Below are 25,251 nucleotides of genomic sequence, written 5' to 3' on the forward strand. Positions count from 1 at the left end.
TCTTACCATGCACTGAGACGTAGCCATAGTTTTTGTGGTTAGCTTTGGTGAATTTTCCACCAATATTTGGTGTAGAACAGCTTGCCTTGTGGTTGGCAGCAGCTTCAGGATGTGAAACTTGTCGTTTTTCTGTTTGGTGGCTCTACAAATACAAAGCAAACGAAGTCCCCAGAGGGGAACAGTGTCTTCTCAGCTTCACTATGCCTTTGCTTTTAGTCCAGTCTATTTTTCTGTTTAGCGAATGCTTTCGAAAGCCTTTTTTATTTTGGCTGAATAATTTAATGAACAGCTTGCTATTTAGTGAACTGCGATACTTATCCAGCTCTTAGAACACATTTCCTCAATGCCTGCTTTCCCTAATTGCCATAATTTGTGCCTGGTCTTGGAAAAAAATCACACTTTTGGGTGTTTGGTTTTTGGCGCAATGGTTGTAGGCATTTTTAGGGAGAGTAAAAATAAACTAACTTCAGCAACTCCACCTGTCATTTGCTACACTGCCTACTAAACACAAACACACACTGTGTTTCCATTGCGGACAGACTGTTCTGTTCGTTTGCTGAGTTAACAGGTATTTAACTATTCCATGAACACAACCCTGAGTACCTCCTCAGCAAATCACATTCATGACTCACAAACAACCACACAATCAAATCACTGCCCTTCCATGTAAAATCAAAGTAGCTCAGGTAGGAGTTAAGGCTGTGCTAGTAAAGTTACTGATCATCAATGTATGAGTAAGAATGACTGCAGTGGTTGTTGCATTGCAAGAATCTGTGTAGAGATCACCTGTCTTACCCTGACTTTGTCTCGAGGTGCCTCTATCACTACTTTTGGTTTATGTGGTTCATTTTGGGTTCAAGTTGAGGAATGAATAACTGAATCAATGCATCTTTCCCATTAGCTGCCATCTTGAACATTTTAGCTTGAAATGTTGTATTTATCTTAACATGTTAAATCCCACTGAAACCAGCCATCTATAAAAGTGCAATTTTAAATTTTAAAAAGGTGCAACTATAAACGTTCAGTCATCAGCAAAACAGATGATCAGGATATGTAGTTAAGTTTTTTTACTCTGGAAGTTGATGAGGCATCAGATCAAGACTTATTACATCTACAAATGAACATGTTTCTATCCTTATGCAGCAGTAAAGTGTGTGTGTGTTATCATCTTTTTACTGCTGCTGCTTTGTTAGTTTTGATTGACTGAATAAAGAAAGATGAGGTGTAGCATTCCTGCAGCAGTGTTTGATCAGTAGGTTTTTTTTAACAGCAGTAAGACATACTTCCTTCTGAACACGGTGACCAAAGAAAAAAAAGGGGTCTGGGTTTGATGTCGTCTGATAAAAACTCACCTTTATATATAAAATCCAAATTTTCATCCACATCAAGGACACAGCTGCAACAATTTTCCAGTTTATTTTCTATCTTTCTCCATTTCCATGGTGACCCTCCATTTTGAGATCCCTCTTAAAGACATTATTCATTTCTAGCCTTCATAAGCCCTTTTATTGTCATATGTTCCATTACTTCACAAAGATCCCAAAGATACGATTTCAGGGAGGCAATCCACCTTTAATTAATAGGATTACTGGCTTCCAAATTCTGGGCAATCTGCCCTCCTGCCATACTTCATTACCCCAGTCTAAAAATGCCTCTAATACTTTATCAGCAACATATCTAAGCTTACCTTTTTCCCCTTTAGCCTTGATTTATCCTTTTCTAATAACTATAAAAAATGCATATCTACAGGAGTATGTGGCAGGCTAAATAAATGAGTAGCTCTTTAAGAAATAGTTCTCCATCTCAAAGTAGGATATGTGATTTAGGTTTGTGAAGACATTCAGCTTTTGTTCTGACAGACCAGACTTTTTCTTAGGACCAACTTTTAATTTATGATTATTTTGAGAAGAAATTCATAAGTCTGGGATAAACAGAGTTTATTTTATACATGGATAATCTGGAATGGTAAAAACTTGAAGAGTTTCATATAAAAATAATCTGCCACATTATTTTGATGGACTGATATGTCTTCATGTTTTACAGGTCCTACCTAAGCCTTTGTGCAGCCCTTCTGAAGTTTTTAATAATTAACCATTTTTGTTGTGCTGTAGAGGCTCCAAACGGCAAAAGCAGACAAATAAGAAACAATAAAACATTCATAATTTTAGAGGTAGCTCAGACAATTGGTACATTCACCAAACTACCATTTAGAGGTACTTGATGTGTGTATTTACTGCTTTACAATCCCTTCCTCTAAGGAAGTTCAACCTGCACATTCAGCATTCATTTTAACAGATCCTCCTCCTAAGACAATCAAATATCTACCCTTCACACTACTGCTAACTTCTATAGTTTGGTGCTCACGTTGGGCATGTTCCTAAATAATAAAACTATCACACACTACTTGATCCATGGTAAAATTGGTTAGGTAAGAGTACTGATTAAAGGAACAGATTGGATGTTTGGGCCCTACAACAACAATGATCAAGCTGATAAATAAAATCTTCTGTTTTCACAGTTAATGGTGACAAGGTGAACAGAAAATCCCCAGAGAGCAGGATGAATGAGGGGGATCAGGTATCAGGTGCTCCCCCTCATTGTGGTGTTACATTTTTTCTGATGTGTTTGGCTCTTTAGTCTCCCAGTCTAAAAATAAACAGGAATATGTAGTGACAGCATATTGATTGATAACATTGTATTGGGTTGAACAAATTATTATTCAATGGCTTTTTCTGAATAATGTGACAATCTTACAATCCTAAGACTAAGAACAGTAAAAACATGTCAGGAGTGTTTTATTTTTTTGTTAGTTGGTTGACAGACTAGCTTTGTGTAGCTTCAAAATAAAATGTCTAACATGTATTACTGTCCCTGCATCATTAACACACTGGACAGTTCCTTAGCATCATAATTCACTTGGAACTCAGATACTGGTCTGCTTTCAGTCCCGAGGGTCAGAACGAAACGTGGTGAAGCAGCGTTTAGTCATTATGCACCACATATCTGGAACAAACTCCCTGAAAGCTGCAGGTCCGCTCCAACTCTTACCTCTTTTAAATCAAAGACTAAGACTTTTTTATTTACCACAGTCTTCCTATCTTAGCTTATTTTCACTCGCTTTAAATGCTAATTTTAAATGTACTTTTAATATATTTGTAATTTTCCTTTCCTTTTCTATGCTTTATTATATTTGTCATTTTAATGGTACTCTTTTTTGTTTGTCTGAATGTTTCCAATGTTTTTAATGTTTTAATGTAAAGCACACTGAGTTGCCCTTGTGTATGAAATATGCTATACAAATAAAGCTGCCTTGCCTTGCCTTGCCTTGCCTTGCCTTGCCTTGCCTTGCCTTGCCTTGCCTTGCCTTGCCTTGCCTTGCCTTGCCTTGCCTTGCCTTGCCTTGCCTTGCCTTGCCTTGCCTTGCCTAATGTAAAATAAATAAGTTTAGAAGACACTAAATAGAACCATTTTTTTTTTTGCTATTCCATTTTGTCTATGGATGTTTTGCTTTTTCCAATCTTACCTCTGCTTGTAATAACTGCTTAAAGAAATATTTTCTATTATTAGCTAGGATCAAAAAGGTTCAATGTTGACCCTAATTTTCAGCAAAAACAATTAAATTCAAAACTCTGACCAAAAAACAAAGACAGGATTAGCCAAAGACCGTAAAAAGAAAAGTTGTATAATGTAAGATTTTTCAAAGGAGTTGGTTGACCAAAGTCAGTATAGCAGCTTTGTTAGCCACAGCTGTGTTGATAATATGGGTTTATTATATCCTCATTTTAGCTGAGTTAGTTCACCTGAGAAAAGGTTCCATACAGAAACTAAGTTATTCTCTAAGCTGTTGAGTTTGGGGTTAAAGGTGTTATCTCATCTTTCTAAAACTGTTACCTTGTTCCTCTGTGTTTGCTAACTGCAGGCAGAAGTGAACCTTGGTTTCACTCTTGGTGTGAAGCTTCTGAATATTCTGTCACTCAGTCGTGGCTCTCCTGTGAGGTTCTTTCCAGAAAGGGGAAGCAATGAATAATGAAAGCTTTCTTTTGCATCCACTTACAGTACATGACACCATGTTTGCGGACCACTTCACTGTTAGCCATGGTTTTTCTGCTGTAATGCTATCAATATGTTTGTCTTCTATTTTCCTCTCAGTAGTAAATGATTTCCCTCTTGGCAACATAACTGGAGCAATCAGAGCAAAATACCTCAAAGTTAAAGAGGACTCACTGGACACTTTGGGGACTAATTAGCAGACAAACAGCTGGATGAACAGAACTTTGTTATCCTCATCATATTCAAGCTACAGGCTTCATCTCTTTAAGAAGTTTAACAGGTTCACTCCATCGATCTGATGATGATGATGGATACATTTGAATACACGCATTAAAAAACAATTCTTTAAAAAGCAGGAGATAGTTTTAGAGAAAAAAAAAATCAATCCATCTCTGTTGCCATGGTAAAATAAACAATGAATTATTTTCAACCTTGGGCAAATTCACTAAAGAAAAGTAAAATAATCGAACATCAACTGGACATTGGCCTACTGAGTGGGATGTGCCATATTTCTCTGAAGATGAGTTGCCAACAGCACCTCAGCTGAAAGCACCCCGAGCCAACAACTCAAACCTACACAGAGCAGAGGTCGGGAGGTCAGGGAATATTTCAAAACACATACTCTAATCTAAGAGTAGTTTTTGAGATTAAATCTTCTTTGTTGAGACAAAGCTTTTTTACTGTCTTCTCCCTCCACACAGCATTGCAACATTTTGGCAGTGTTGTACTACTCTGCCACCATGTGGCTAATATACCATAAATGTTACTCATATGTTTTTTAACACTGAGACAGAAAAGGTCATTTCTCTTCTGTAACAGCAAGAAAATGTGGAGTCCTTCTGGTATTTAACTCATACTGTGATGAATTTCTATGATTTTTTTTATGTTTTTCCCTGATTGCCTCATGTTTAGCAACTACAGCATCACACTGCTCTTACAATTGGACTGCAGTTACAGTGTTAGTATCCAACAATAGTGATCTGTGCTGTTACACCCTGTCAAGGCAGATATTCCCAGGATGGTAACAATATTTTGGGTGGTAGGAGAAGCAAGTTGAATTTAATTGGAATAATATGTTGAAAAACATGAACCGCTTTATTCTCAGGCATGTTTCTCATTAGTTTTTGTTGTGCAAATGAAACTGTTAAACTGCTGAGAAGCTGTCATGACAGCTAAAGAAACAAGGCTCTCATTGTTTAAAACAACCCACAGCACGACAAGTGTCTTCATATTTTGGATTTAACTGATGTTGGCTGAAATTGTTCTTTGAAACTGAAGTAGCTGTTTGAAGTTATAGCTCTAACACTGTAGAACACTGGTTCAGTGTAGTTTTGATTTTACCTTTAGGGGGCGCCGTTGGGCTGGAGGTCTAAGCACGCGCCCCTTGTACTTTGTTGTAGAGGTCGCAGGTTCGATTCCATCCTCAACCATTTACTGCATGTCCTCCCCCGCTCTCTGCTCCTCACATTTCCTGTCTCTCTCCAGCTGTCCTGTCCATCAAAAGGTGGACACAAGGTGGACCAGAAACTGGTGGAGTTTTTGAGTGAGCGAGAATGCCCCTTTGATGTGTCTTGTCATTTGTATGACAGGAGGATGGAGAATGACATTAATGAACGCAAGATGTAATATTTTTTGTTGAAAATAGGTAACAACACTCCTCTTATACAGTCTAAACAGAGCTTAAGAATAATTGACTTACAATGACCTTTGGCCATCTGTTGTAAGTTTGCATAGCTGTGTGCCTTCAAAGTCTATTGTTTAAGTTTTATCACTTTTTTGTTTTCTTCTTTTATTAAAACAATTTGTGGAAAAACTTTGTGAGCTTGCTCTGTTAAAAGTGCTGTACCAAATAAAAAGCACTAACTAATTTAAAACTACAGAATTATTCCAATACATTTCAGTGCTGCAATTAATGATGCTCCAAAGTACCACTGTGCTGAACAAGTCAAAATGAGTGCTGTGAAAAGGCCCTCAGAACCCTTGCTGTGATGAGTTGTTTCCTCCCTCTTGTGCTGCCCTCACGGTTGAGTGGCTGTTGATTGATGAGGAGGCTGAGGTGCAGCACATGCCGCTGGGGGCTGAAGAAGGGCATTAGATGCCTCGTCCCAACTCCCACAGTACCACTCACGTGCACCCTGGTGTGATCACAGGGAGGGGGCATTGTGGGTTTGACGTAAAGGGGGAGCCTCACCCCTAATGACTGCCACAGGGCCCTTGTGCAAGCTCCTGCTGATCACCCTGATGCGCTCCCCTCACTTGTTTCACCCTGAATGACATCAACAGCTTGCTGGGTGAAAACCCCCTCAGTCACTGTCATGACTTGTGGTTACAATGCCCCTCTGTTACTCAGTATGGAAGCGTGCCCAGAGATGGTGTTGTGATTATAAGTCTTGTGCAAATGGACATGAACTATGCCAGCCTACAAGTGTACCCTGTCATACCCTTCTCCACTCTTTATTGACAGTAGATTTCTTTGTGTGTAAAGGATTCATAGAAGCAAATACTTTAGAGAGCAGTAAATAAAATTGCAGCTGAGGGTTAACAGATATGCAGGCGCATTTAATCAGTCAGGCATACACAGTTAAGAAATTAAAACATAAATTCAATATCAGGGGTAAGAAAAAAAAGTATCTCTTCATCTGTTGATGTAGGGACTCTATAGTTGCACTGCAAAAACTCAAAATCATACCAAGTGAAATTATCTCATTTTTAGTCAAAATGTCTTATCCTACTTAATTTAAGATACATTTACTTAACACGTAACCTTTCAGCAAGATAGAAGGACTTGTTTTAAGACAATGCATCTTAAATATCTTGTGAAGTCAAACAATCTTGAAATGATGTTTTGAGTTTATTTTACATTTCATACATTTTTCAAGCTGAGATCTTATTTGTAGAAGATGGATAATCTTGATTTAAGACAAACCCTTTACTTGATTTAAGTAAATGCATTTTATTGGAGAATCTGTCAGAAAACAGCTCCATTGATGAAAGAAAGAAAGAAAGAAAGAAAGAAAGAAAGTTTCTAAGGGTGGGTTACAGTTTTCAGGCACTGTTTCTTCTAAATCAGATAAAAAATACACATCCTCAAACTACATGCACACAATGGAACACCTACTTTTGAGCATAGCTGGCTTATCCTAAAAAACAACAATACTGAATATTAGTATATCCAGCTCACTATGAGAAGACATTAAATCTCAAAATGCTCAAATTTAACTTTGTCATCTTATTTCAAGTACAAGATGGTCTTAAACCTAGAGAAGTGCAGCTATAATACAACTCAAATGAAGGTGAATATATCTCAAATGAAGAAGTTGACATAAAATGTATTAGTGCAGAAATATTTTTTTGAGTGAAAAAATACTAATTGTTACTCATTATTCTGACACCCTAAGCTTTAAAATACTGGTAAAATATTGCTAAATATATATATATTTATATATTATATTAAATATCACGTCTTATTTTAAGGAATATTACGAAGCAAATTTTCACCTGTTTTATTGGCAGATTTTTTCTGCTTATTTCAAGGTAAAGGTACTTTGAAATAAGGTTTTTTTCTTGATTTTGGAGGGACATTTTTTCCAGTGTGATAGTTGTGATCTGTTTTTTTCCTTGTTTGTGTTAATATGCTGAAGAAGTATGGATTGTTCTAAAAAACATTCTGTAATAAGCAGCCATGTGAGGGTGGAAGGACGCTCTGACGGTCAAGATTTTGGAGTTGGGTGCATATTTGCACGTACAAGCTGAATTACCTTATGACAAAACTTGGAAGCAGAGAAAATGATTATGTAAATGTTGTGCTCTGTTTCTAGATTTTTAACCCTTTATTAGAAAGAGAAACACAAAGCAAAAAGCATGTGAAAACACTCACCACTGGTTCTGCATTCACGAGAAAAATGATGTTCATAAGTTTGTTTTTGCGACTTGGCCTGCAGATTTGTTTCCCTCTCTCTGTTCATTGGCCCCTCTGCCAGAGGTTCCTGTATCCGCCTGGTATGCAGAAAGAGGGAAAAGTTTAGAAGACATAGTTGTGTCTGTTATAACCACAGGACATTCAATGCTCTGTTTGCCAAAGAAAAGCCCATTATTTCCCCACACCCTGCAGGCTTCTTCTGGGACTCCTGCTACAGATCGATCTTGCTCTGATCACCTGTATTTGTGTATGGTCTTGTTGCCCCGGGATGCATGTTGGTATTTCCAACAGCTAGAACTTTTTGGGTGGTGAACATAGCAGAGTAAAATCTCCCCAAATCTTGACCTGTTTGAGGCCAGAGGAATGCCAAAGTGTCCTCTTGGGCATAAAACCTGAATTGACATCAGCGAGTATGGCCGAGCCTTAATCCCCACAGAGCACTGGCCTCATTCCAGTGATTGATTCTCATTCAAGTGAATATTGATCGTTCCCGTTTAGAGATTTCAAGCAGCCATTTGTAATAGCACCAGAATGATAACATCCCCTTATCTCACCTTCCTACATATTCCCAGATATACACAATTCATGCTGTTGTATTTTGATAAAAAGCTTCGGTAACAATTAGGTTTTTTCCATCCTGAAATTAAAGTATTGTCCCTCTCAAAGTGATTTAAAAAATAAAAATGAACACCATTTAATCACATGTTTATGCTTTGGCTCCCTGTTAACCCTCGTTAACTTCATTAAGAGCCTCTCCTCTCCTCACCCTCTAGAGATACTGTACACTTTGCCTTTATTCTTTAGCCCCATAAAGGACTTTAACCTTATAACATATTGCTACATAAGTCATTTTCCTTTTAATCTTACCTTTATGCTACTGCATTAAAAAATACAGACTGTTTCCGATGTATCTTTTTCCTCTCTAACTTTTAAAAATCTCCTCTCCTCCCAGTACATCAGCTGTTATAAAGAACTATAACCTTGGACATGGATGTCAGCATTATAATCAGAAATAAACCTGCAAGCAAACCAAACCGCAACCTTTGGAGAATTGAAGCCAATGCGAAAGAGTTAAAAACTGCAGTTTCTTGAGTGTCCGCTTGAGGCTGGATCCAGAATTACCAGAAACCACATACACACACGTTCATAAAAGGAGATCTTTACAGCAGAAATAAACATGTTTACCACCTGGTACAAAGAACGAGTGTAGTCTGGATAGCTCATTTCTCAATCAGCACACACTGTACGGATGGTGAATTTTCATAATGCGGCAATCTTGAAGGTATAAAGATTACAAGTTTTCCATTATGAGAGGCACAGCTGACTTGATTGACAGGTGAGAACACTGTAGCTGTTGGCTAGGAGCCTCAAAGCCCCACTCTTTACAACACACTAGCTCATCAGAGAAGTTGAGTTCAGCATTTCCAATATGGCTCCCGCCGCCGACTGACCTCAAAACAGCGTTTCAGAAACAGATGAGTAACTTCACAGATACTACGTCCATTATTTATACAGTCTATGGTCAAAACAGTCCAAAGACTCAGAGACATACGTAGTGAAAGCTGGAGAAAATCTGTGCCTGCAACAGATGAGGCACTGCTAGCTATGCCAAGAGTAAAGACAATGGACTCATGTATTTATACAGTTTTTAACCAATTGGCCTTCAATAAGCCAATCCATGCTCTGCTTGCATTTAGATGGTGTTTTCCGGGTGTGGGAGAGGCGTTGTTTGAGGCTATCTAATTGCAAGTCTTGATCACTTAATTACTCTCTTAATTACACAAGGTCATAATTAGGCTCTTTCACATTTTAAAACTGCTCTTACTGCAAGGCCATTGTTGTACCAATAATCACACTGTTTGGTACAGCAGACATCTTTCTGGTCTGTCATTATATTAGTGCAATGCAACCTAAATAACCTCAAAACGGGAACATAATTCTAAATATATAGAGTAACATACTGACCATCAGATGAATCTTGCAAGCCGTATCTCTGGGTACAACCAAAGGAAGATGCATGTGGGTCCTTTCCTGGAAAAAAAAAAAGAAAAGAAAAGAGTGAAACGGTTATCTAACATTGGATTTTTAACACACTGGTTGGTTATATCCTAGACCAAACCAAGCCAGTTTTTGTACCCCAGTAATCTCCCATTGTATATCAGGATTAATATGCACTACAACTTCAAAGAAGGTTTGGATGCCGTCTTTTTGTAAAGATGATATCTTCACAGTTTTATTAACTACCATCTCGCAGGTAAAGTGTTTGCTAACATTTTGCCACCATTAAAGCTACATGATAATGATTTCAAAGACTTCCTATCACTTGTTATCTTGTCAGAGATAATCTCCCTCTTACACACGTGGTTTTCTCCTGACTGAGGATAAGAGCTGGGGCTTCTGTGTTTTTTTAACAGGGAAAGGTATTTTCCTTTTCATCTTAACCATAAGATACTAAATTAAGTGAATTGTTTTGTTAGCTATAACCTATGAAATAGTGGTTTGCCAGGTAGTGGGTGATACTGGTAGATGGATATACCATGTAAACAATCAGAGGGCTGGATTAAGCAGCTGTGACATACTGACTGACTCAAAACATAGATTTCTTGATGTTATAGGTTATTCCAGTCAGCAGTGTATTTTAAGGTATTGGCTGTAGAAACTCAGCTTTCTCCCTCAGTTAAGATAAACGTACTTCTGACCTATCCTTGATATCAAAAAGGAAGACATCAAGATATCTCAAGAAACAACTAACATAACTTAGCTAGTGGGCCACAGGGCCAAACTACCCAAACAGGGGATGGCTAACAATTAAGACTTGTTTCAGAGTTTGCTGCTTGCGTTTAACACTCCAGACAAAAATATCAGATGTTCTACAAACCACACCACCATACTGTAATTTCCTTGAAACTGTATCTCTACAGGATTAACTCACCTGCTGTTGTGATGACCGGTGTACAGATCTAATCCCGCCATTTTTGGATGGTACCAACCAAAACAAATGGAAGAGGGTGGTTTGACTTTTGAAAATAAATCAGTCTGGGATTTAATTAATAGAATGTGTTTCGGTAATAATATGAAAATTCGATACAGCAAACTATTGAAAATATATACTAAGAAATAAAATTGAATGTTTTTTTTATTCTGTCAAATGCAACAACAGAAAAAATACCCCTCCCAAATCCCCAGGTTGAATGGTCATGACTCATCTGACTGAAACTACGTAGGCCTATATTCGTGAAAAACCAGGAATAGAGACGTATTTGCTTCGTTGGAATAGTAGACATTTACTTTGGGTGTCTCTTCTATTCTTCTGAAATAGCTGCTGTTTGTTGCAAGACTTTCAATATTTGTATTGTACCTCTTAATTTTCCTCGTCGATGCCAGGGCCAGCTGAAAGCTGCAGTTTGGATGAAGTCAGTCAAAACAGGACATAAATTATATTTAACAGCCATGGTCTTGCAACTCGGAACCAAACTTCACTATTTCACTAAACTTTATAAGGTAGGACGAGTGAAAATAGTGGTTCAACACAACCAAATAAAAGAGGTCTATTCAGGTTATGAGATAAAACACCTGTCTAGGTAAAGTGCTGTATGCAGGGAATTTTGACACCTGTAGATCTTTAACTGCAGTACCACAGTGTTAAGAAATACAGATCAAATTTCAGATCTCTGATTCAGCATTTTACTTTGGTAAAAATATATTAGTGTTGGTATCAGAATATAGTTAGGTATAGATTATGAACAGTAAAAGTTCACATGCAGATGTGTCCATTACAGAATGATGTGAATAATATTATTGGATTACTCAATCCTGTATTAATGAGGCCTGTGGTCAAAAATTCCAATCAAAATGGATGCGGTAAGATACCCAACTACCTTGGGTATCTTATTGCATCCAAAGGCTCCCTTAATGGCATTATCTCTATCTACACATGGGATATTCCTTTTTTGTAAGAATACAGCAACGATAACTTGAATCTTCAAAACAGCTGCCAGTCAAATAAATAAGGAGTTATATTAAGAAAATTCCCTCATAAATCGTATAGCAAAGTAAAATCTATGATGAGACCAAAAGGAGATGTGGTCTATTTTCTACCTTGTCTTAATTTTGATTCCTGGGAAATTAATTTGGTTCAGTCTCACAGAGAGTCCTGTTTGCGTTCTCTTATATGACTTACAGTTGTCTCTTTCTGAGACCTCAGCTGAAGGACATATGAGACTAGTGCAAGCTCTCAGATTTGTCACATTATGAAGGTTCAGTAAGCCTGAGCTTAAAAAAAGTCTCACAGATGTTCTTTCTAAGATGTAAGATAAATGCAGTTCAAGCTCTTAAGTATGTCTCAATAACCGAATAAACAGAAGGTGCCACATACAGTATATGTCTTATATTATGAAAATATCAGCACCATGATGAAATAGACTATAGGAGTATACATTTTTGAGATGTAGATATGTGTTTTATATACACATGTCTCTGTGACTCATTATATATACCCTCACTCAGCTAAAACAGTCAACTGGACTGCTCAAACAACAATAACACATTGATTTTTCCATTTTCCAGGGATGGATCTAGATGCCAGTTGTTGAGGATTTTCTGCTTGATTCTGTTTTGTATAGTGGTAAAATAAGTATTTCTGAGTTTTCATTTTCAACAGTTGAGTTAATCATCTGGTGACGCTGCCTTTGGCCTTGTATAAGAAAATATTCACAAAAACTTTGAAACTTTCAACAGTATCCCCTTTTTAGTGTAATATTTTAACTGAAAGCCTGTAGCGTGGTGGCACTGCCGCCCATATACATACATGGTCATCATCATGGTTGTCACATAGAAGTCTCGTCTCTTTTTGGTTGTCTTTGTTGCTCCAAAGGATCACTTGGGAGCAATTAGATCACATTTCTCTATTTTGTCTCACAAGTTAAAATGAGAAACAAAATCAGATTTATCACTATGGGATGTGGTGAGACAGAAAATACCCAAGGAAAACAATCTTATACAATACTCAAGTATGTACATGCTTTTTTTCATTTCAGGTGGAAATTTACAGGGCTAAATTAAGAAACAGAGATAATTGAAATGTTAAATTTGCATGGCCAAATCAACAAACTGCTGAGCAATATTTGTTAAATTTCAAACTGGGTTAATCCTGTAATAAAGATGCTTACAGATCAACCACACTTTACAAAAACTTACTTCAATGGGACCAGGTTTGCTATTGTAAATGTTCCATTAATATCTTATTATTTTTTTAACATTTTTATCAGTACATACTATACTCTTAAATATCTGTGGCTCATTTGTATTAGCTCATTATAGTCATGCTCAGGTAAGTTTGACTAGCCTGCAGAGACACCTAGTGGCCATCATCTGTGCTTCATTTACATGTTAAAAAAATGTGTGTTTGTTTCCTCAGGAATGAGATATGCCTTTGCCGGGTGGATTATACCTCCATAATAACGTTAGTGATCCTCTTTTTTAAATCAGTGCCTACCTTAGAAAAGTCACTTTAATGAATAATTAACATCAAAATACACACTCATGTTTTTAAGAACCAAATGCAACAGTTAGTGTTATCTATGGGTGGGGTTAGGTTGGGGTTGAGTGCTTTAAATTTGTGATAGAGTTACAGTAAATGAGGAATTACTTCCTTGCTGGTAAGCCTATTTAATAATTAAAAGGAATTCTTGGACTTTTATCTTAGATTTTTTTCAAATAAAACAAGTTAACAGTTAGAAAGTAGTGCCCTATTTCCTGGATTACTCTGCTACTGTGTGTACAAAAATTAGGAAATTGCACAAAATCACTCAAAATATCAGCAGGATATGTAATCTACAACTGTACTTGTCAATTTTATTTATTGACAGAGTTGTCAAGTCAAGGGGGCATTGAGGGGGCAGATAAGGAACATGTTACAGAGCTTTTATAGGTCAAAATACAGTGACCAAATGCCATTTCAAAATTCCTGAACATTATTTTTCCCAAATTATATTGAAAAGTTTTAAATTAATTATGATGCAGCCATTATAGAGTTTGTCTGAAGGTTTTGGTTATAAATGCACACGTCTCTTTACCTATGGTATTTCCTTGTCCGTTGATCATTAACAAGGTTATTTGCTGAAAGGTTACACATTTTTACACATTTATTTTACCGTCTAAAATCAACAATGTTCAGTTACACTTTCAATCAAACACAATATTGTTATTTTTTAGACTAACATACATTTTATGTTGGACATCCCCTCACAGCCCCAATCCTTTCCCCCCTCTCTCTCTCTCTCTCTCTCCTCTCTCTCTCTCTCTCTCTCTCTCTCTCTCTCTCTCTCTAAGTGTCACTGCAGGTGCTTCAGTCAAAGGGGAGCGACTCCAGCAGCACTCGTGTCCTCTGGTCACCCTCTCGGCAAAATGTCTTCTGATTATTTTGGATTCTCCTACGTAAGGAGCAATGCATTAAAGAACACAAGTACCGTGGTTCTTAACAACGCAGCTGATATCTCTGTTATTGTGATTTACTTTTTGGTTGTCTTGGGTGTAGGAGTATGGGTGAGTTGTTTAATCTTTCTACTGAAATGTTCAAATCCCTCTTGCCTGTAAATCGTTAACTACTGTCCAGTTTTAAAGTTCTGACATTGGTAGTTCATGCAACCTTTAAACTTTAAAATATCAGCATTAAGCCATGAAAGAAAATGTATTATTTTGTATTTGTTGAAGTATTCATAATGGTTATGAGGTAGAATAAGAGGTCTCTTAGTTCAGAAATGTGACACTTTTGCACAGCATTAAAGAGTAAATGAGATGGACTGATACTGTGCAATCAAAGCTCATCATTTAACAATCTGGATCGTAATTGTTTTATGGCAGATCAGAGTACTTCTACATCTGAAAATGAAAATTAAAGTTAAATCAGATTCTCTATGAGCACCATTTTATTTAAACATTCTTTTCATTGTTTACTGTTGTTTGATTTTATCACTTTTAAGGCTCTTGCAACGTAAAATGAAATGTAACCATTGGCTCAAATTGGTTGAGTTGTTACAATAGTTTATGAGTCTGTTAATGTTTTGCACAAACACAATTATAGATTTTCTGAGATATACTATTTTCCCATTCAGGCTATGGTCCGCACCAACAGGTCCACAGTCGGGGGCTTCTTCCTGGCTGGGAGGAGTATGGTGTGGTGGCCGGTGAGTGTCTAGCTCTTTGAAAGTCCCAAAAATTCTTGATGAGATATGGATTTGCCTTATTCCTCCAGTCAAGCAAGTCAGATCAGCCATAAAGAAAATGATGGCAGCAGACACAAATGCTGACTGATAACTTTTATTACTGTGCGTACTGATAGTATGAATGATGCACTGAATCATTGGAAGCACTTTGTGCAACATCAGGTTTTGTGATTTGCTGTATAAATTCTTGATTAACTCTGTTTTGCAATTTCTTTCCTGGGCATTGAAAAAAACAAATGAAACAGATTTTTCAAGGTGAAAACTATACGGCTAAGAACACTTTTACAAAGCACTTACAAAGTTGTTTCAGGGATCACACCTACTGTCTATCAAGCCAGCAGGATACTTTATAATAAACAGTGGTGTTGAAATTGAAATTCCTTGAGCCTGTTCAATCATCTTCATGCCAAACTACACTTAATATTCAATAAATGCAGAGGTTTATACTATTTTCTCATAAAAAAAGATGAGACCTTCCTTCAATACAGTATCTCATATCCTCTAAAGTGACAACATCAGATATCAGTGTTCTCCACAGTTTGACAGAAGGAGATTCATCCCCCAGCCCACTTTGTCATTTTGCATTTCTTATAAGCAAACGCACTCAAAAATAGTAATGAAAAACGCAGCATGTATAAGATAATTAATATAACAATGATTTCCACAGATTGGAGCTTCACTCTTTGCCAGCAACATCGGCAGTGGCCACTTTGTGGGGATTGCAGGGACTGCTGCAGCAGGAGGACTCGCCATCGGTGGATTTGAATGGAATGTGAGTTATCCATGTTGATGGACCAGTTTCACCATTATCACTTCTTCCACAAATATATATTTAACCTGTGTCAGAGATATTTTCACTTATCTCTGTCGGGTGAGCTGATAAGTCTGCAGGTCATGGATGGACAGAAACACAGCAGCATAATTGTTTTTTTCTTAGTTCCTTTAGAGTAGTGTTTTAAGTAATGGTTTAATTGATATTCATGTGTTTTGACCTAATTTATACAGTCTATGGTTTTGACCTTGTTTTTTTGCATTTGTGTTTCAGGCTCTTGTAGTGGTCGTCATCCTTGGATGGCTTTTTGTGCCAATCTACATCAAAGCAGGGGTGAAGAAAGAAAACACTTGCAGAACATATCAAACATCTTAATCTCTTGAAATAAATGTGAAGTCTCCCTCACTATTTATAACCTCATAAAGGAACATGCCAAGTTCACAGCTGAACCATAATACCCCTGTGGCTGTGACTTTCAGTTATGCAACTTAAAAGGCAAAACTATTAAGTATGTGTTACTATTAATGTTTAACTTTTCCATTACTGAGCAATGAAAAAATATGAGGGCATCTTAAAAACAGAATGACTGAAGAATACAAGTCATAAAAACCAAAAACAAATAAAGATCTAATTTTCATTGATATGTTCAGATTGTCACCATGCCTGAATACCTGAAGAAGCGGTTTGGAGGCCAGCGTATTCGCATCTACCTCTCTGTGCTCTCCCTCTTCCTTTATGTCTTCACAAAGATCTCAGTAAGTCACATCACATTCAAACCTTCAGGGATGGAGACTGTTTCATCATTGTGGCAGAATTGTAATTAATAAAAAAATGTGTCTCTACTCAGGCGGACATGTTCTCCGGTGCCATTTTTATCAACCAGGCTCTTGGGTTGAATATCTACCTGGCTGTAATCATGCTACTAATGATCACAGCGCTGTACACTGTTACAGGTCTGTCTGCTTAGGATGCATTCACTTCCTTTTCCGCTGAATCCACAGATCACTCATAAAGTAGAAGTCTTATCTTTTTTTATAGTATAAGTGGCATCAGGACTGGGGGTAAAGTCTTCTTCACACTCTGTGTAGACATGGCTAGTTTATCTGCTGTATGTTGTTGTGGTTAATTGCCCATAAACCGCGATAAGCAGGAAATGGCCTTCTGTTGCTGTTTTGTAATAATGTTCATACAGCTGAACTTTAGATTTGCTTGTTAGGATGATCAGTTGGAGACCACTTACATAACACCAATAACTCATCTGAGGGGGATACATAGTTTGATTTTGAGTGGAGATGTATGAATGTATAGTAACATCACATGTTGTATCTTAGGTGGATTAGCAGCTGTGATCTACACGGACACCTTGCAGACTATCATCATGGTTGTTGGATCATTCATCCTCATGGGCTTTGGTAATATGGTATTTTCCTTTTCTATCCTTTTTAATCTCAAGATCATGTTATGACATAAAATTGTTCAAGTATGATTTAGAGCAAATATTAATTTAACTGGATTGGACAAGAGGAAATCTGTGATGGATGATATAGAGTACAGTAAAACAGCACTAAGAGTTCTAACACTAATACTTATCTCTCTGCTTTTGGAGTGCTGAATAGCATTAATGTTTCCACAACTATTCTTTGTCAGCGAAGCAATTGTCAATGGACTTGTTGCATGAATATTGGTCTGTAGCTGTACTGCAGTAACATGTAGACAATCCCAATCAAATCCCAAAGTAGCAAGATTGCGCTAAAATGTTGGCAGTAGTCCGTTTGGAGTCAAGTTTCATAACAAGGTGTGCTGTGGGGACAAGATGAATGATGAAAAAGACAACAACTAATGATCTGATTGGGTGCATTCATTTTTACTAACACAAGTGGCTTGTAGAACTGTTGTATAAAAGCAATATCACCCTTGATGTTGTGCTTCTGAACTGAATATTAGCATGACTATAATTATGTTTGGCCCAAGGCCTCAGATGTCTTCACAGCCATCCTGTTATTCACTGATCCAACAGCATTCCCTCTGGGGTGATATTGCCTAAGTAAGTCTAACTTGAACACATTATTTTCAGCTTTTAATGAGGTGGGAGGCTATTCAGAGTTCCAGAGGCTCTACATGTTGGCCACGCCCGCCATTACAGGAGGCAACAAGAAAGAGTGCTATGAGCCTCGGTCGGACTCCTTCCATATTTTCAGAGACGCAATCACAGGAGATCTGCCGTGGCCTGGCCTCGTGTTTGGACTCACCATCCAGGCCACTTGGTACTGGTGCACAGATCAGGTCAGTCAAGCATTTTGGAGGGACTGTTTTGTTGTCATTGTGAGGATACTTTGCTTGTGCTGACTTAGTGGCAGGTATTTGTAACAACTAGTGTCTATCCATGGTCATAAGCATACACACAAAGAACTCATTCAATTGATCACCACCCATTTACACTCCATTTACGTACCTTTATCTTGCCTGTTTTTGCCTTAGTCACTCAAGCGTACTCAGGTGTTGCTGTAAGAGGATGTCAGTGCTTTTAGTCAGACCTTAATGCACCTCAGGAGACTCTGATAAGATTAACGTGAACTTCTGCATGACTTTAGTGGAAAACAAGATTTATGTTTTAATTGTGGCGTCCTAGCCTACTCTATGCCTGTTCGATTAACAAAAAAGGGAATTAATCTGAAATATTTTATTATCGTCTTTGGCTTCAGGGTTGTATTTTTAATCCAACTATGTTAAGTTAAACCAGATACAAAGTGATACATCTCCAAGTCAAAGTTTGAGTCAGCTAAAACATATCTGTTATCCATCTTGCCACGACTGACCTTTTCCATCTGTAATATGTTGTTATTGTGTTTCAGGTGATTGTTCAGCGCTGCCTCTCTGCTAAGAATCTATCTCACGTTAAAGCAGGCTGTATCTTATGTGGTTACCTGAAGCTGCTGCCAATGTTCCTCATGGTTTTCCCCGGGATGATCAGTAGGATCCTCTATCCTGGTGAGTGTGTCTGGGGTTTCTGTTCATTTCATGCAGCCAGTACTCAACACAACTCAACTTTATTTATATAGCACCTTTCAGAAGCACAGAGCCTAAAGGGCTTCACAGTCAAAGAGGGTTAAAAAGGATACATGGACAGAAACTGTTTAAATAATAAGAAAATACAAATATAAGAAAAATACATTTTAATAAAATAGTTAGAATGAATAATTAAAATCATAGAGTAAAACTGTTAAAAGTCTGAAAGAATAATACAAAACTGTAAAATTTGAATAAAACCAAATAAATACCAAAAATAAAATATTTTGTGAGAGCCAGATTAATGAGGTAGTTCTTAAGTGTGTTAAGAGAGCATTTGCAGTTTCAACATCCAAAGGCAGAGAGTTCCAGAGTTTCGGTGCATTAAAACAGAGAACTCTCTCAGGTTCCTATGTGGGACACATGATGAACATTTAAAAGGGAAGCATTCGAAGACCTCAGTGACCTGACAGGAACATAAAATAAAATAAAATCTGCAATGTAAGGAGGAGCGAGGCTGTGTAGAGCTTTATAAACAAGTAAAATAACTTTAAAATCCATTCTAAAAGAAACAGATAGCCAGTGCAACATTTTCAGAAGTGGAGTGATGTGATCTGTGTTCTTCATCACTGTTAAAACTCTAGCAGCAGCATTTTTTGAGAGACTTGGTTTTTGGTTGTGTTGGTTTGTCAACAGGACTGGGGGGAAACTGCCAGCCTGATTTACATGTAACCTGTAGATGGATGTCATGTAGGCTAAAAAATTAAAATTAAAATTATAACATCTATTTATGATACCAGACTGACATATTTGATAAGTAAGTGAGGTGTAAGAATTTAATTCTTGTACATGTTATAACAAAGTATTTTCTGGTTTGCCCACATGTACAGTATGATATCAAATAATCTGATCTGTAAATAATGCCTGATAAATGCACAGCTGAGATAATTATGCTTCAACTGGCCACAACTTCAATTTTACATCATTTTCAGAATTTGGGAAGCATATCTTGACATATACAGTAGCTGCAATGGCCTATTTGCATGTCAAAGAAAAATGAGCTCCTGTTTGATCAGTCTGAGTGTCCTCTAAGTGTTTCTAATATGACTGATGTGATGAAGTACCATTTGAGTTCAAGCACATCTTACATCTTACCTCTTACATAATGGTGGTTTTTAACCTTCTGATCTTCTTCATTTTATTCTAGATGTGGTGGCATGTGTGGACCCAGAAGAATGTCAAAATTACTGTGGGGCCAGTGTGGGCTGCACCAACATCGCGTATCCCAAACTGGTGGTGGATCTGATGCCAGATGGTGGGTGTCTTTGTCTAATGGGCTAAGATTGCAGCCTTTCTTCAAGTAATCCTCTGTAATTATAATCAGTTTTTCAAACTTTTTTAGGCCTAAGAGGTCTGATGCTGTCAGTGATGTTGGCCTCCCTGATGAGTTCACTCACCTCCATCTTTAACAGTGCCAGTACTCTCTTCACCATGGACATCTATACTAAGATTCGTAGCAAGGCCAGTGAGAAGGAACTCATGATAGCTGGCAGGTAAAACACCTTTCGGAATCAGTTTGATGTAATTGATTATGATTATGTGTATGTGCCTGACTGAAACTTTCTCCACGTGTGTGTAGAGTGTTTATCTTGGGCCTGATTGGCGTGAGCATTGCATGGATCCCTGTGGTGCAGTCAGCCCAGAGTGGTCAGCTCTTTGACTACATTCAGTCCATCACCAGCTACCTGACACCACCCATCGCAGCAGTATTCATGCTGGCCATCTTCTGCAAACGTGTCAATGAATCTGTAAGTTTTCTCTTCAATCCCCTTTTAATTTACACACTTCTCTTCTAAGAAAATGTCATTTGTTTTCTGTTAGAACAAATCTGAAAGTGTACCTTAAACAGAAGTGTTTGAGCTAAGTACTAAAATAATCATGCTAGCCTGCACTCAATACTTACATGCTAATGTAAAGCAGGTTTAAGAAGTTTATTATCTCTCTTTGGGATGACACTTACGTTGCTGATGAGCACAAAACATAGAGTATAACTGAGGCTAATGGGAACCAAACTTCTGTAGGAACAGAAACATTTGCCTGTCAATGACACTTATTAAAGAATCCAGGGATCTTCAAGGTTCCATATAGTTGAATTTCCAGTTGTTCCTTGTTGTATCCCTGCATCCTTGTTGTGTGTTAAGTAATGTTTTGAATTCAGTTACAAAAAAAATCACAAACCTAGCCTCTATGAAGGCCCTGCAGCCTCTCAGTTTCTAGCTTGATTATCCATGCAGTGATCTGAGTGGACGGAGATGCGATGATAGTGAGGTACTGTGCTGATTGGCTTCGTGAAGGTTGTCTGAGGGGTTGCAGAGTGGTAAAGTCGAATGAAGAAGCAGAATGTTTGTAGAAAAGTCGGCCTACTGACCAATCAATTTGCTTGATCATGGAGCGCTGTGAGCTGATATGACTTTGATTGAGAATAATGTTAATGAAAGTTAGCAATTGTGCTTTCCAGATATCATACTTCAACAGAACTGTAACAGGCTAACACCAGAGCATTACATTTCTGCAATTATACACTAATGATACTGCTAGGGGCTGCACCTGAAAAATTAAGTCTCAACCTGTCTTACACACCGCAGGGATACATTGGAGCAAAAATTCTGTTTCAGGGAAGAAAGTGGTAATTTTAGTGAGATCTAACATGCACTAATGATGGCAAAATTATAGTATAAGTAATCATTTTTTAATTAATGCAGCATTTCATTTTGCACACCTTCATATTTTTCTAATATCATATTTTGCTTTGAGTTTGTAAAATATGATGATCTGATGATGGCAGACGTGTTCATGTTTGGTGTGTGTAAATATGTTAGTCACACAACAGCGTGTCTCTGAGTGGCACCTTTCATGTGGTCCATTCTTGATGTAGAAGCAGTCCAAGGGGATGTAGTTGGCACAAACAAACAAATGAGCAATAACTGTAGGCGGCATAAAATAGAAAGCATACTGTTTTCTTTGGGCGTCCGATGCTGGGACAGAATAATAACATTTGTGTTGGTTTTTATAATCAATAACAGAGCAAATGGCATGTCTGGCTCTAACTTTTTACATCTTGATTCTATGACACTGATGTAAAACCAAAATACTGCAGGGGACAGTGGAATGCTCAAAGAGTGGGAATGTTTATGCATGCCTGCCTATGCAAATCCCTCCTGTTGTTACATCACTACAGGAGAAAATCAAAATCGCAAAGAAGTTATGTTTTCCTAGTAGGAGGGCTACAGAAAACAGTGTAGAGGTTTTCTTCGTTTCCACATTCTCAGGGTTGTGAGGATGGAGGATGACTATGGATAGGCAAAGAAAAAAAGTGCTTTCCTCTACCTATGAAAGTGATTATAGCTGAATGAGAAAGAAAACAAATGTCTCTACTACATTTCATGACGATACATTTGGTAGCCACAAAGTTTGATTTATTGGTGGTGATTTAATTAGGGGATTGCTAGAGTCACAAGGATTGGTCATGTTGGAATCAAGAATTTGTGTCCAATGTCAAACCATTCATTCTTTATTGATATTTTTATTTTTTTAAGTCTTGACCGAAGAATTGTATTATCAGACAGACATTGCAAACTATTACCAGCAGTAAACTGAGCCTTTAGATTGGTGTTCAGCACAAGGTACCATGGCGATCTAGTAAGAAGTGAACCACCTTGAAAGTACTGAAAACCCAGAGTTAACCCTGAAGTGACCAGGCTTACCTCAAATCCTGCTCGTAGTACAGGCCCCTGCTCAGATGCTGTCTGTTATAAAGATCTTGAGTAGCTACAGGTCAAAGGTCCTTGGTAACATCTCTTTGTTTGTGCCTTCTTGCCTCATTGAGCCGTCTGATCATAAGGCAAAAGTCAAGTCATAAAATAGTTAGATAACATTCACAAGCGTAATATGATCTGATGTTTGTAATGAGCCACAGATTGTTATTTTTTCCCTTTTGATTGGCATAATTACAAAGCCAAGGCACCAAAGTAATAAACGTCAGATGATTGGTGTCCTAAGAAATGAAGCTACTGTCACTGCCTTTGCTTATTTTTCCATATGCTCCAGCTTCCACTTTTTTTGCTAATTATAACTGCCATTATTTAGCCTGCTATATACAGTACATATTTTTAATTTCATATCTTTATTACATGTTATTTGTTTGCTTAATATGGTTCCAAGAAATCTTATTCAGGGGCCATTAATGACAGGGTTTGATTAAAGGCGTCCTTAAGAGCTGTTTTGAATTAAATGTCTCTGAAAATTATCGGATAGTTTGTCATTAAGTATTGATTTAATATTGTAATAGTTCTTCAAAAAAGTTGTCTAATACGTTGTTACCTGTGAAACTAGTGGCATACCCATCACCCTCAGATCTAATGCTAACTAATTGATACTAGGTTCCTCACATTGCTAAAGTAAGGTGGGGAATGAAGTAAGCATGAGTTAGACAGAGTTTTGGGCATGCTAAAATGCTAATGTTAGCACTTAATTAAAGACATCAGTCTGCTAACCGAGACTTCAAGTCTGCTGCTTCCACAGCTGTAGACTCTTGCTCTTGCTTCATTTAAACTGACTGTATTTTTCTTCTTTTTCCTCAGGGAGCTTTTTGGGGACTTGTGATTGGCCTTGGCATCGGCCTGTCCAGGATGATCGCAGAGTTTGCTTATGGCACAGGCAGCTGTGTTAGCCCCAGTAACTGTCCCACCATCATATGTGGAGTCCACTATCTCTACTTCTCCATCATCCTGTTTGTTATCTCCTGTATCATCATCCTGACAGTCTCTCTCATCACCAAACCCATTGATGACAAGCATGTACGTGACTGCTGTGAAATAAGGCTGGATGAATCATTCATACCCTAAAACATGGCCACTCACCGGAATACTGAGCAAACCTCATAAATAATAAGTATGTTCCCAATTGTTGTCTTTTTTTTGCCTAGTTGTATCGACTGTGCTGGAGTCTCAGGAACATAACAGACGAGAGGGTGGACCTTGAAAAGGATGACTGGGTTGATACTAATAATTCCGATGATATGGAAATAGAAGGTAATTAGCAGACATTTGGAAACATACAGTATACACACACGCATAGAAGCAGATTTTCCTCACTGCCCACGTTTCTTTCCTCACAGAACAAGGAGAGGAGCCAGGCTGTTGCAAAAAGGCAGTGATGGGCTTCTGCGGCCTAGAGCAGCAAAAAGGCCCCAAGCTGAGTGAAGAGGAGCAGGCGGAGCTGCAGAAGCAGCTCACAGACACCTCAGAGGTGCCATTATGGAGGAACATTGTGAATGCAAATGCCATTATCCTCCTTTGTGTGGCCGTTTTCTGCCATGGTTTCTTTGCTTAACTGACATAAGTCACTCTCAGATACTGTAATCTATATTTAATTGAGAGGATTTTAGATTCATGTAAATTATGCTCCTACACTTTTGATAATTAGATCTTGTAAACCTTGCTGTACTGTATCATCATAGCCATGTGGCTACTGAACTTCTCAATGACATAAAATATACTTTTGTGACGTACAAATCTGTCTAGAATCTGATATGATTTAAGCCCTTTAAGGTTATACAAGAATTTAAGGAATCTTTCATTGTGGTTAACTTTACAGAAAACCAGTAAACTTTATTACACTTGTAACCTTTTAGCCTCTCTGTCTGCATGATGTCCTAACGCATGCAACATTTTTGGTCTTCCAGTGTAACCTATGGATTTTATTTCTTGTCTTTACTGTTGCTTTTCTGTTAGAAAAAGGGCAAGAGTGACTACTTTAATGAGATCAGCTGATTAATGGAGCTGCAGGCTGGCTCAAGTTGAAAAAGGAGCATGTGTGCTACTTAGAAGAGCGTAAATTTTGTATTTTACTCTCGGCCACAAGTCTTGATTCATGTGAACCGGATAAAAATATCAGTACACTATGAGGATAAGCTGTGATATCTGTAAAAATTTGTTATAAAGACTGTCATTGTGATTCAACTCAACTCCTTATAGTCACCGGAAAAATGGTTCCTTATGTCTCAGGCATTTTCTAGTTTCTGGAAAAAACTTGATGTAGTTCTTTTTTTTTGTTTAAAACCCTGATATTGCCTTGAACCATAACTACAGATGTAACTTATTAAACACAAATATTTTAAAGTACCTTTGATCCATAACACATGTGGGTTTAAAAGACAAGATCAAAGATTTAAGATTCCCTGTAATGACTGTACTTGCTACCTCGTTCTGCCTAAGCCTTAT

At 37.7% G+C, this 25,251-nt stretch overlaps 1 protein-coding gene and 1 long non-coding RNA gene across 6 annotated transcripts in view; one reads left to right on the forward strand and one right to left on the reverse strand.

The window, feature by feature from the left end:
* Positions 1 to 11,026, reverse strand: part of LOC117830820 — a 59,182-nt gene extending 48,156 nt beyond the window's left edge. Inside the window, exons 1-3 of the long non-coding RNA XR_004634849.1 lie at positions 10,902 to 11,026; positions 9,935 to 10,000; positions 7,928 to 8,046 (exon numbers count right to left, since the gene is read on the reverse strand). This is a non-coding gene — a long non-coding RNA (uncharacterized LOC117830820). The remainder of the gene's footprint in view (positions 1 to 7,927; positions 8,047 to 9,934; positions 10,001 to 10,901) is intronic.
* A 177-nt stretch (positions 11,027 to 11,203) lies between these two features.
* slc5a1 (solute carrier family 5 member 1) lies at positions 11,204 to 24,543 on the forward strand. Of its 5 annotated transcripts, none has more exons than XM_034709098.1 (17): positions 11,205 to 11,470; positions 13,386 to 13,430; positions 14,219 to 14,512; positions 15,082 to 15,153; positions 15,860 to 15,964; positions 16,238 to 16,297; positions 16,615 to 16,719; positions 16,812 to 16,917; positions 17,296 to 17,376; positions 18,039 to 18,247; positions 18,817 to 18,952; positions 20,178 to 20,285; positions 20,373 to 20,523; positions 20,610 to 20,778; positions 23,611 to 23,826; positions 23,955 to 24,060; positions 24,147 to 24,543. In XM_034709098.1, exons 2-17 carry the CDS (start codon positions 13,395 to 13,397, stop codon positions 24,359 to 24,361), a joined length of 2,169 nt encoding a protein of 722 aa, XP_034564989.1. In that variant the 5' UTR covers positions 11,205 to 11,470; positions 13,386 to 13,394; the 3' UTR covers positions 24,362 to 24,543. The 5 variants fall into 5 exon arrangements, with proteins under 5 accessions (XP_034564990.1, XP_034564989.1, XP_034564992.1 ...); XM_034709101.1 differs by having other exon boundaries at positions 14,311 to 14,512; XM_034709100.1 differs by having other exon boundaries at positions 11,206 to 11,470; positions 14,219 to 14,404.
* The last annotated feature ends 708 nt before the right edge of the window (positions 24,544 to 25,251 follow it).

Source organism: Notolabrus celidotus, chromosome 19 (genome assembly GCF_009762535.1).
Source record: "Notolabrus celidotus isolate fNotCel1 chromosome 19, fNotCel1.pri, whole genome shotgun sequence".
Classification (NCBI taxonomy): Eukaryota; Metazoa; Chordata; class Actinopteri; order Labriformes; family Labridae; genus Notolabrus; species Notolabrus celidotus.

What these genes read in the sequence shown, in the direction of transcription:
- slc5a1 (XM_034709098.1), top strand. Translation starts at nt 13,395, where the DNA reads ATGCCTTTGCCGGGTGGATTATACCTCCATAATAAC. An exon ending in GATTATACCTCCATAATAAC is followed by an intron (nt 13,431 to 14,218) that starts GTTAGTGATCCT and finishes ATCCCCTCACAG; the next exon opens with CCCCAATCCTTTCCCCCCTC. An exon ending in ATGTCTTCACAAAGATCTCA is followed by an intron (nt 16,720 to 16,811) that starts GTAAGTCACATC and finishes GTCTCTACTCAG; the next exon opens with GCGGACATGTTCTCCGGTGC.